Here is a 12,853-nt window from a genome sequence, read left to right on the forward strand (position 1 = left end):
AAAAGAATCTCGGAGGTTTTAATTAAAATATTTCAAATATAGTAAGACGCTCTCAAATATCATAAGTTATTTTCTGGAGGGAAATTATAACTGAAGAATATTATTTTAAATGCAATAAATATATTTCCCTAACTTTCTACGTTTCCCTTTAAATTCCTGGATTTGGAGCAGCACAAATAAATAGCTTTTCCCCTACTCAGATGCATATTTGGTATCTGTATTTAATCTAAGCTAAAGCTAGACAGTTCTTCTGACAGGCCCCATTTGAATCTACAACGGAGATAGCTGGCTTGAAATAAAAAATAATAATTTTACAGAGAGAAATGAAGGTATTTCTGCTTCAACGCACCAAGATAAGTTTAAGCAAACAGTCTTTGCCCGAGCTAAAATATTTCTGCAGTTTATCTGACAGTCACTTGATTACAGTTGTGCTTAAAATTAAAGCTTAAAATAAACTTAACTAAGGCCAAGCCAGATATCTCAAATCACAAATTTGTGTTACAAAATATTTTAATTATTTACGAAAACGTTTCAATGCCCATTAATTTTAATTACTTGTAATGCGAATCGATTAGGAGACAAACAAGTCCCAGCTTCATTTTATTAATTATTTTCGCCTCCGGACTTTAATTTGAGGCTGTAATTGAAATGCATCGAACGCTTTTCCATTTGGGAAATGAAAAATGCATTTGGCGAAGCTAATTGCAAGAACTCACCGCAAAACCAGATCAAACAAACCGACAGACCAAATGCATTTGCATAATTTCTCCAGGCCCGGCGAATAGCCCCGAAATAAATTCCGAATTACTATGGCTACACATGCTTTCCATCAAACGGCAGCGGGGGCAAGGTCACGGGTGGGGAGGAATGGGCCCTCGAATGGGTTCGTTGCCATATGGCTGACATGTGTGCGTAGCTTGTTGAACACGGGTTAAACAGGAGCAGGAGCAGAAGCGTTCGTTCACACATTCACATTTCGCGGCTTGGCAAATGAAGCGTGGCCTGGGTCCTGTGTCCTACTTTTCCGCTGCCGCTTCCACTTGCCACCTCCCACAGCCGCCATAAGTCATGCCAAGTTGATATTTCAGAGACGCACACATTAAACTGTGATTACCCACAATGCGCCGTGTTTGCATATTTGGCGGGGCTACACCGCGTCCCTGTTCGCTCCTGTTCGTCGTCCTGTTGACACACATATATGTAGAAATTAGATTTATTGCCACTTGGTTGGCCCCGGGCATATTTTAAAGTCAATTTCGCTGACTCGTCGGCTGCTGCGCATCCTTTCTACTCCACCCCGACCTCAACGAGGGTGCAACGCTCGCTTTTTTTTATGGCCGGAAGTGCCGGCTCCTCCTCCTCACACACTGTCGTACACCTGCAATTACGAGCTCTTATTGAATTAATTACGATATTACGTATACGCCGTGTCATGCTGGCATTTCCTTTCATGTCGCCGCGGTTCTGTTTTTTTCCTCACTCTGTTCTTTTTTAAAGTCCGTGTAATTTATCAAACTTTTGGCATTTTCCGGCGGAAAGGGAAGGAACCTCGCATGCTAGGTGGTAATTAACTTAATGCATACCAAATGTGACAAACAAAAGGGGAGGCAACAAAAGCGACTCCGGCGTCACATGTGTCACGCGAGCGAAGAGGCCCCGGGCCCAGTGATTAATATTTAAAATCCCTTCGCTTAGCTGACACTAAAACCAAATGGCATTCGATGAGCATAGATTATACGATAGCGCGGGTTGGTTCCTAATCAAATAGGTTTTACAGGGAATCAAATTAAGAGCAGGCTTTAATATGAACCCCTTTTAACCCCATATATTCACGATTTCCCTCCAGAAACACCGCATCACCCACCACCGCGGGCCAGTGACTGGGATCCTGGTGGCCGGAGCCTGCGACGTCCTGATCTCGGGCAGCCACGACCGTAACATATGTGTGTGGGATCTGGAGAACTTCAGTCTGCTGAACACCATGCAGATGACGAGCCCCGTGCTGCGCATCGACATTTCCTGGAACTCGGTGAGTTATCCCATCCGTCAGGAATTAATTGCCAAGGCAGGATTAATTTTGGCTTAAATTTGGCTGAGCCTGAGAGTGCATCCTTGGTGGATACATACACACACAGACACTTATGCTTGTGTGTGGCTTTTTCAAATTTAACGAACAAACTTCGGGGCAAAGACAAAAGTTGAGTCCTTAAGGGGATTTCCCTGCTCATCATGCTCAGCAGAAAAGCTTTAAAAAGACATTCTTGTGCACGAGACACACACAAAAAGGAAAACAAGAAATAATAATAATAAAAAAGAGAGCGAACGAAAGAGGGGAATGCGAAGCTTTAAGCCATATTCCACTTGAGTGAAGCTTCCCAAGTAACCCAATAACGAAAAGCGCAATTTAAGGGCAACACAAACGGCCAGAGAGGAGCTGAAAGTAGAAATGGAAATGGAAAGCGGCTAAGAAATCCCCGAATACATGTCAAAGTCGAATTCTGTTTAAAGCTAAACACTATAGATAGACGGGCGAATAGATATGATAGATAAAGTGCGGCTTCTCTGCCAGTGGGTAGAGGCGAAATTCTAATAAGTGATTCCGGCTTGGGGAGGCATTACGCGCCAAATCCTTTGTTGTCAATCAGCTTGACAAAAAACCCGAGACAAACGTGTGCGTATGTGTGGGTATTTGTGTTCGTGCCTGCCTCTATCAATAAGTATTGCATACTTAGCAGCAATTTGGCACGCAAAATAATATCAAGATAGCGACGGGGAGCTCTGTGCTCCAAGCTCCCAGCTACCAGCTCCCTGACGCTGTTGTCGTCCTTTGTCAATGGCAACTGCTGTCCCCATTCCATTCCAACGGCAATTGATGCGTGCTTCCACTTGGGTCTCGCTCCTCCCCATCCATCCATTCATCTGGTCCGCTCCAGCAGATCCACAATAGACAGACATCAGGAAAAAGCAACTGTAATTCAAGGTGTGCGACGGGTGTGCTGCTCCAGAGGCTGACGGCCAGGCTTCAGCCTCAAGTGAATCTCCTCGGATGACACATATCAGGCACTGGGCTCCACTCAAAAAATAAGTGAAACCTAGAAATCAAAGGAAAAATAAAGATTAAAAAGCCTAAAGATATAAGAGAGTGCCTACTAGAGTATATAGATAATAGAAGATAATATCTCATCTATACAAATCGTCTTAAGACTCACGATATTTCTCTCAGTGAGCTGGCTTGCAATCCCCTTTCAAACAACAGAAAACCAAGACTGAAAAGCCAGAGACAGAGCAAAGAGATAGACCAGACCAGGAGAGCGATTCAATTACCTACGGGTCTGGCTGGGAACAGGTCTCGGGATGATGTCCTCCTCTTTGCCGCAACCGAAAATACAATTTCACACATTAAACAAAAGTGCTGGCGAAAATTGAGGGTAAATTGCCTATAAGCAGGCGGAAAAATTGTTTCGCGATAACAAGGACATCCGCCGAACGAAAATTGCCCATTCCCCTTGCAGCCTCAAAATTGAAATGTAATTTCAACCATCCATGGCTACAAGCATACAGATTCTGTGCAGTATATATGTATATATGCATATATGTATATGTATATGTATACGCTATGGCAAAAAGCCGGGCCCCTTGGGCAGGATTCTTAGCCTCGGCCAAATGGCAAAAGGAAATCAACTTTCTTACACTTTGCCCGGCATCCGGAAGGCTTCCTGGCACTTGTGGTCCCTGCACGGCTTCCTGGGAAATGTCCTCAAATTGGAATTGGTTGCAGCCTGTGGTCCTCTCCTTCTCGTGCCCCAAATGCAATTTATTTATTTTCGATTCATTTTGCCCGCAAGGATGCCTTAATGGCAAGGTTTTCCATCAATTATTTTACGATAAGCTGTCTTCTAATTACTCAGTATTCTACCATCTTAGTAATTGACAAACTAGCTAATTAACTAATAAAATTACAAATTAATATCTATAATTAGTATTTGAAGACCTTGTTCGCTCTCATCCATCACCTTTTTATTCCTTCCAGGTCTTCCTGCTGGCCCTGTGCGAGGACAATGCCCTTTATGTCCGCACCCTGGCCACCGGCAAGGAACTGCACACCCTCAAGGGGCACAAGTCAAAGGTGGGTTCCCCCCTTTATACCCTTTTTCAGTCTTAATCACACCCAAATCCTCTCCAGATCCGCACCATTTCCATTGGCAAGGATAGCCAGCGGTGCGTGGTGGGCTGCGATGACACGCGGGCTTTGATCTACGACATGCACGCCGGCAAATTGGTGCGATCCATGCCACCGAATCCGGGGCCAGTGACCGCCGTCCATGCGATGGACAACGACGACTTCCTGGTTACAGTGGGCGGCAACAAGATCACCTTCTACTCGTTCCGGAACGAGGAGCTCTACATAAATCCGTACTCACGGCATCCGCGGCGCAAGCGGAGCCTGAAGCGCCACGCGCAGGCGCAGCGATCTCCCTCGACCACCCTGCCACCCATCACCTGCTTCGATCTGTCGCGGGACTCTCAGCAGATGGCCATTGCCTCCGGACGAAGTGTCCATCTGATGCGGATCAACACGCCCGAGTATCAGTGCAGCCTGGAGGGCCATGCGGCGGGCGTGTCCTGCCTGAAGTTTGCCCCCAACGGCGAGTTCCTGGCCACCGGCTCCGAGGATCGATTGGTGCTCATTTGGAACCTGTCCTTGGGCGAGATCAGCAATACGTTCAAGGGCCATGCTGCTCCCGTGGTCAAGGTGGTGGTGCTGATGGATTCCCTGCGGGTCATCTCCACGGATCGGGACTCCTTGCTCCTCGTCTGGATGGCGGACTCGGGCAATCTGCTGCAGACCATTCAGGGTCCCTACAAGAGCCTGGCCGTGACCAACAACATGCGCTTCGCCGCCTCCACCAATGGAGACAACACCCTCAAGATCTGGTCCCTCACGCAAGAGGACGAAAAGTACTCGGTGTCGCACTCCGATGAGATCACCTGCTTCGAGATTAGTGCTGACAGTGCCCACATCATTAGCGGATCGCGGGACATGTCCCTGAAGGTGTGGCAGGCCACGGGCGGCAAGCTCAGCCAGGTGCTGGTGGGACACAGTGACGCCGTGACCTGCGTGGCCGTCTCCGTGAGCAACAAAACCCAAGTGCTGTCCGGCTCCAAGGACACGAATCTCATCATCTGGGACATACTCACCGGCGAGGAGGTGCACACCTTGGCGGGACATCTGGGTCCTGTGATAGGAGTTAAAGTTTCGGCAGATGGTGAGTGGGAAAACTCTACAAATTCATCTTCCTAAACCTGTTATTCTGCAGGTTCTACTGCGGTGTCTGGCAGCGATGACAAGACTTTGATCGTGTGGGAAACCAAGCGCGGCTTGGCCTTGACCTCGTTACAAATGCACGTGCCCTTCACCCACTTTGACATTAGCCTGGAGGTGTCCCGGGTCCTTGTCCAGCTGGTGGATAGCTACAATCTTCCTGTGATCTGTCTGCACAACACCCCGGCGCAGTATGTGAAGCTGCCCACGTATTCGGGTCCCAGCAAGGATGTCGAAGGTGAGCACAGTTTAATAGATATTCTTGGGAGACGAAATATTCATTAAAATATGATTTTGTTATTAATTTATTTCCCAGATCTTCGACCCCAGGGCCCCAAGCGCCAGATGAAGCGGCTGCTGAAGAAGGAGGTCTCCCTGGACACGTACACCTGGCAGAAGAAGTACGGCCACCTGACCTCCTCCGTGATGATGGCCCAGGTAGATGAGCGGCTGAAGCGGCGCTTCAGCGTCTCCGCCAGCATGGAGGAGATCTCTAAAATCGCCGAGACCAAGACGGGGGCCTCGCAGGCAAACCTGGGACCGGAGCAGGCTGCTCTGGCCCAATCCCAGCACTTTGACCAGCTGGAGGCGCTGTGGAACAAGCGGTCGCCGCCGCGAAGGCGTCACAATGCGGTAAGTCAGGAGGGTTCCCTGCCATCCCTAGCTCTCTCTTTCTCTCTCTGTGCCCCGCGCGGAAAGAGGAAATGGATATTTGGCCAAAGGACCTTAGCTGCAGTTCGCTTTAGTGGTTGTAATCCTTTGGTATATACGTAGTAGATGCGCTCACCATTTCCGTTTTTGTTTCGTCTTCTTTCTTTTCGGTTCATTTCGCTTCGTCTCTCTGTTTGCTTACACACCAATGTGTCACCTGCAACATGCAACATGCAACGTGCAATGTGCCATGTGCAACTTGCAACATGTGCCCCGTAATCTGAACCCATTGAACAGGGCCTGTCAAGGCAAACCTCGCTAGTGGAGGACCGCCTGGAGTCCTCGGACGACGACGAGTACCAGGACGAGCGCGCAGGTATGTTGTCCGCCTCCTACGACCACATCCACCTCCTTGCACGTTTGCCCGGCCTCCGATCCCTGCACGATGCATGGAAGACGAACAGCCTGCGGGTGAAACGGCCGCACTCGCGGTCCGCCCGCACTAAGTTCTATGTGAGCACACCACCACCACAGAACTCCCACGACGGCAGCAGCCAGCAGCTGGACACGAATGACCCCACGACACCTGCACCGCTATCCCCCGGACAGAGTACCGCCCCCGATCTGGTCAGGGATTTGCTGCTGGTCTCCGGCTCAGCACTGCCCGCCGCGCCCGAATCACCGCAAAGGATCTCGCTGAGGCAGCTGCTCCACTGGCCCAGTCTCAAGTCCCATTTGTGGCGTCGCCAGCGGAACTGCCAGTCCCTGCAGCCGCACATCCGGCTGAATCCGCCGGAACGGATCCGGATGCGGCCCACGCCCATCATTGTGGTTGAGAACTACGACGGGCGGAATGTGCGGCAGCTGCGCACGGATCTGGTCCTGCATCCCCAGTCCAGTCGCGCCTCCATTGGCCACATCGAGCTAGACGGTCGAGGCAGCGGTAACGGCAACGAGCAGCCGCTGGCCAAGAAGCCCTCCACTGGCAGCTACTGGCAGCGTCGCTGGCACCTTTTGCGCTCCAAGTCCGCCCGGTCCGAGTCCCGGCATATTCCTCCGCCTATCCGGGAGCCGGGCGGCACCTCTAACTCGAATAGAAGCACCCCCGATCCCACGGCCAACTGCAACGACTGCGTTGCCCAATGACCACCGACTCTGACTCAGACCCGAATCCAGACAGCCACTCACACACACCACCTCCACCTCCTCTTTCACCTCTTCCTCCACTTCCGGTTTCTACCAGCACCTTTTTTGGCAACTCTCTGTCCGTAGTTTTGGCCATGCGTAGTTGTTTCGCCATTTAAAGTATTTTTTTAATAAATTTCCACAAAAGTTAATTTTGTTTTATTTTGTATTACTTGCTCGTTCAATTATAAGAAATTGTACTTTATTCGTTTTGTCCACCACAAGCCGAGTTCAGGTAAGTACACTGGCAAAAACAACACTGTAGTTTAAAGAAAAGGGAAACCAGAAGAGGTAAGGTTGGGCTATTAATGAATACAAAATAAAATGAGCAAAAAAAGAAAGGAAAAACACACATAAGGAAGAGGAAGCATAAACAAAATGCCTTAAAATTCCCAAGTCCAAATTCTGCGTCACCGTGGAAATGTTGAAAGGAAATAAATATAAATGCAGAGCATTCGAAAGAGACTGTATTACAGACCTATTACACTTGTCTTCTGTCAAAAAAAATTAAAATCAAATACAATGCATATCCCGTAACAAGAATACAAGTTATAGTAAATGAAATAATACTTTTAATAACTTAGAGGATTCCCAGAACCAGGTTAATTTTCTTAACCATAGTTATATAGACTTTAAAGATTTACTTGGTTCCCTGCCAAAGGGCTTTAAAAAGAATGTGCGGGAGTAAATGTGCGTTGTAATGCGAGTCCGCGGCTTCCGACGTACCATTGTTAATTATAATTAGTTTTTGCCCGGGGTAACCCAGGTAATGACAAGCCAACTCCGCGTGTTTTCGACTGTAATGGCTTTCGGGTAATTGGCAGCAGCGTCATGAATATTAAGTGCCCATCCCGACCGCTCTTTTCGCATTGCCAATGCATAAAAGTGCAATCAATAAATTCGCAACGCGATTAACTCGATAAGCAAACAAAAAGACCGCTGCACCGCTGGCTGGGTAATGAATTGAGCGAATTAAAGGCAATCAATTTGAGGGAAACTGCAAAAGGGCTTGTGGGTTCCGCCATCACCCTGGCCTGTGTGCCCAGTGAGGTAAGCCGTTCTCCGTTCTCTGTTCTCTCTAAGTTCATCCATCCTCGCCAGGCATGTTTTTTTTCTCGCTTACGGGAAAGGGAAACCCCCTCGGAGGACCAATAAAATGTCCGTATCCGTGTTTTATATCATAACGTGTTACCTGCTTTCGTTCTCTAAGTATATATATATATATATATGTTTCCACTCCTTTCGATTTTACGCTCTCTCTCTCTCGATGTGTATATATTCCTCTTTGCCTATTTAAATACTCGTTCGTTCCGTTGTTGGCCAGACACTCTGCTGCTCTAATCAAAAAAATACAAAAATACAAACAATGAACAACGAAGTTCCGATTTTCCATTCCAATTATCCGAACTCCGAATGACCACCAACCACCACAACCAACAGCCACCGCCCACAGTTCGAAAACCAGTTCCCGCAGCTCACTGCTCCCATAAACCAACTGCAACTGCAAGGCAGCAACAGTAGCAACCGTAGCACCAGCAGCATCGTGAATAACTAATTAAATAATTAAGTAATTAACAATCCGAAACGAGAACATTTAGCTGACACACCCCCACTCCGATTGGCATGATAACTTCCAGTACTTTTCTCTCTGAATTACATACAAATTTAAACCAGAGCACTTTCAAATGAAAAACCAAAAGAACGGCACCCCAAAATTGACTAACTTTGCATATAATTGGCTAATCTCGGATATATGTTTCGTTTCTAGACGACTTCGACGATTTCTTTCAGTGGGGATAATAGGACACGTTAGGCTTAAAGTATATTTAATCCGGTTAGGCAACACTTACATACCTTTCGAATGTACGGGCATACCTCAAATGCAAATGCTGAAACACTTTTGAGAATTCTACATGCAGTTTATAATTATATATGATATATAGCGTACTATAAAACCATATTTATAACCGACAAACGACGCCGCGCAGCCCTCTTGGATGCCGACAAGTAAGTATGTGCCAACCTGGTGCACCCTAGTAGCCTTAGACCTTAGCCATTAGAAGAGTCAGCTTAGAGCTTCAAATCCTCATTTTTTGGCATCAACGGAGGCCATTCCTGGAGAGTGGCCTCTGTTCGCAGCCTGCTTTATTTCCTATTAGAGCTGAACTAGAACCTGGCATGGCCAGCAAGTACCCGTACTCGTGCTCCTATTTCGGTGTTAGGCATGTCATTAGACCCGTGCCAGTGAAGACAGACCGACATTCTAAAACGAACATTTTCCAATTTGTTGTCGATTTACGCAGATCATTTCGCTTCAGGAGGAGGAGGATACCACAAAGGATAAGGCCTGAGCAACCCCCAGCAATTAAACGGAGTACTTATCCAAAATGGCAAGCAATAAATGGGGCAGGCAAGTGTAACGATTAACCCCCATTTCCCAGCCCCCATATCGAGCTTTTGGCCGCTGGGGGATTCCCCATTTCCCATCGTTTCTGTGTGTAGATGATAACCCCCAAGACCTAGAAACCTAAAAACCCACAAAACAAAAAAACGAAAAGAAAAACATAGTTAAATCTGATAAACCACCGTCTCAGACTCTGTAGGAATTATAGCATTAAGCGAGCCAATTTAGACATTTTATGTCGTAGTGTGTTTTATGTACTAAACTCGAGCTAAATATCGCAATGACTTAGAATCTGTTTAAACGAGAAATGCAAATACAAACTCTCTAAGGGGCTAAAAGCGTAACTATGCTTAAAAACACAAAAAACAAAAAACAAAGGACAAAACTCAAACCACACACACACTGACACAAGCACAAAGCCAACACTAATGCAACACATTAAGCTAATGTATATATTAAGCTCTCCCAAATGTCCCAGCCGCGTTCGCTGTAGATTATTAATATTGAAAACCACGACCTCAGTTCGAATCTCACCTCTTCGGGTCACGGGCTTGCACTTCCCTCGGATGTAACTTAAATAACTTTCTGACAATCAGAGGTTCTTGCCTGGAACGAAAAAAAATACAACACAAAAACAAAACTCAACTGATGACAACAAATTGATATTTCTACACTGGATATTTCTATGCATGCCACAAGTGAAACTTCGTTAAACTAAGCAATTAATGTCTACGTAGCGTGTAGTGTAGTGTCCACCTCTGTAGCTGAGTCACGAGCATCTCCCGAGGAACTATGGAAACGGATACGGCAAACGGAAACGGAATCGGATAGCGATATGGTTACTTACTGAATAAACACGGATAAATGTACACCCTGTCTATGTCTATTAAATCGAAATTAAACTCAACTTTACTGCGGAAAAACAAAACCATTTTGAAGTTATTTCTTTCAGAAATTTTCAAGAAAATTACTACATATTATGAATCAATGAACACGCCTAAAAGTAGGCAATGATTTTTTTAGATTTACATAATACTCCGAAATTTCTGTAGATTTAAGATCACATCAAAATGTGCCAAAATGTGTGCTTTAATAACTTACACAAGAACACATTTTCATTAAACTATATTTTATTGCATAGTTTTACTCACCTTTTTAATTTATTTTTATTTTGTAGAAGGAAATCGCATTCCTGTTTAAAGTGTAACATTTTATAGTTACATTTCGACAAGTATTTTAATTTAATTCAAATTGGCATTTAATTATTGGTTTTATAATTAAGTAATTATGCTTATTACACTCTTAAAAAATTAATTAATTTAATTCATAAACAACTAATAATTTCCTTAATTTCAGCAAATGAAAAAGGTAAGTAAACTTGAAGATAATTTAAGAAATCGACTTCAACTCAAAACCCGATTATTTTTATTATTTTCACAACAAATACCCTGAAAGTCCACAGTAACACGCGCCACGTGTGAAAATCCTTAATTATTTTTTGTGGGAAATCTCTGAATTAATGGCTTCTGTGTCAAGGTCGAGCCGGAGACATATGCATCGAGTTGGCAACAATTAATTCCGTTGCTGTCGTCGGCGTTTCATTATGCAGGCGGCCCTCCATCCTGCGCTCTCCATTATTCGCCGCCGCATCTGTTCCGTCGCCGCCTGCTATTGTTTGTTTGCAGTTCTCTGGCCATTATGACACCATTTGCCAAGCCAATGTCAAACAAAAGCCAAAAGCGTCCACATCAGCAGATGGGCGGTTGGGTGATGACTGGGCGGGATTGGCAGTGAAGTGAGGAAGTGAGAGGGCGGGTGGCCTGGCCAAACCGCAGACGCAGCCATTTTGTTTGCACTGTCTAATGAGAAAAGTTTGCGGAAAGCATTGACAATGAATGCTCCCGATAAGAGCTCGTGTCTGTGGGTTACGGCCACAGCCCCCGCCGCCGACACAGGTCCACAATGAGCAAAGGAGGCCTCCTCGAGCATCCACATACACAGTCTCCTTGATCGATTGTTATACACTCGTCTAATGAGCTGCCAGGAAATACGAAAAAATGCTGGGCCTGGGTCAACCCTTTTCTGGTTTTGCTCTCTAATTACTTTTGTTCTTTCTTTTTATACCCTTGCAGGGTATTATAATTTCAGTCAGAAGTTTGCAACGCAGTGAAGGAGACCTTTCCGACCCTATAAAGTATATATATTATTGATCAGCATCAACAGCCGAGTCGATCTAACCATGTCCGTCTGTCCGCCTGTCCGTCTGTCCGTCTGTCCGTCCGTCTGTCCGTCCGTCCGTCTGTCCGTTTCTACGCAAACTAGTCCCTCAGTTTTAAAGCTATCTGAATGAAACTTTGCATATAGTCTACTATATACTCTCACTGCTATATATGTCGGAACGGGCCGGATCGGACGACTATATCATATAGCTGCCATACAAATGTTCGATAAATTTTTAGAAAAAAAATTATAACTTTGCTGTTTTTCAACATTTTTGCACCATTTTTTAGATATTGCCATTCTATATTATTCCAGAATTTTGGTAAAAATTTTATGAAAATCGGACGAATATATGATATAGCTGCCATAGGAACAGTCGAGAAATTAATAGAAAATAATTATAACTTCGTTGTTTTTCAACCTATTTTTATCTTCTATGAGATGTAAGCTAATTTTATTAGTTCAAAATTTTGGTATAAATTTCATGAAAATCGGACAACTATATCATATAGCTGCCATATAAACCGATCGGCAGAAGTAGAGAAAATGTAAAACTGGGAATGTAAAGCTGTAACTGTCAAACTCTCAACATAATAAGTATAGGTAAAATTTAATGAAATAATATCTGCAAGGGTATACAAACTTCGGCGTGCCGAATTTAGCTTCCTTTCTTGTTTTGGTTGTTTTTGGCCAACGACAAAAGCCATAGCAAAGCAGGCAGGGACCAGGGACTGTGCTCTGATGAATTGAATCTAGCGAACCGCAGACAAATCAAGTCGTTGTAGATGCCCTAGAATGTGGGACTTGGAGCCTTGCGAGGGAATCCGAGAGCGGAGTCTGCTTTTGAGTTTTTCGGGGAATTTAATGGGGTACCCGAAATGGCATTTGCCTTCGGCCTCCAGCTTATGACGAAAAAAAATGCTAAAAAAAATGCCAACGCTGCTGGAGTCTTGGAGAGACTACATCTTGTTCGTCTGAATGGATTTTTCCTGCTCAGGCTTCGCATAATTGCAGCCGAGCACAGAGCACAAAACGCTTCTAATGTGCATTTTTCCCCTTCTTTTGTTTAC

The 12,853-nt window shown here is 45.4% G+C and overlaps 1 protein-coding gene across 2 annotated transcripts in view; it reads left to right on the forward strand.

Moving 5' to 3' along the window:
* LOC108081205 (protein qui-1) overlaps positions 1-10,475 on the forward strand; it is a 36,571-nt gene extending 26,096 nt beyond the window's left edge. Inside the window, exons 13-19 of one of the 2 annotated variants that reach the window (XM_017176274.3) lie at positions 1,847-2,029; positions 4,031-4,126; positions 4,184-5,267; positions 5,319-5,561; positions 5,640-5,956; positions 6,272-6,350; positions 9,463-10,475. In XM_017176274.3, the coding sequence (XP_017031763.1) occupies positions 1,847-2,029; positions 4,031-4,126; positions 4,184-5,267; positions 5,319-5,561; positions 5,640-5,956; positions 6,272-6,350; positions 9,463-9,503 (2,043 nt within the window). In that variant the 3' untranslated portion in view covers positions 9,504-10,475. Of the gene's footprint in view, positions 1-1,846; positions 2,030-4,030; positions 4,127-4,183; positions 5,268-5,318; positions 5,562-5,639; positions 5,957-6,271; positions 7,312-9,462 lie in introns of those variants that run through there. The other variant, XM_017176273.3, reaches the window with a different exon arrangement.
* The last annotated feature ends 2,378 nt before the right edge of the window (positions 10,476-12,853 follow it).

The sequence above is a fragment of the Drosophila kikkawai genome, chromosome 2L, assembly GCF_030179895.1.
Source record: "Drosophila kikkawai strain 14028-0561.14 chromosome 2L, DkikHiC1v2, whole genome shotgun sequence".
NCBI classification, from domain to species: Eukaryota; Metazoa; Arthropoda; class Insecta; order Diptera; family Drosophilidae; genus Drosophila; species Drosophila kikkawai.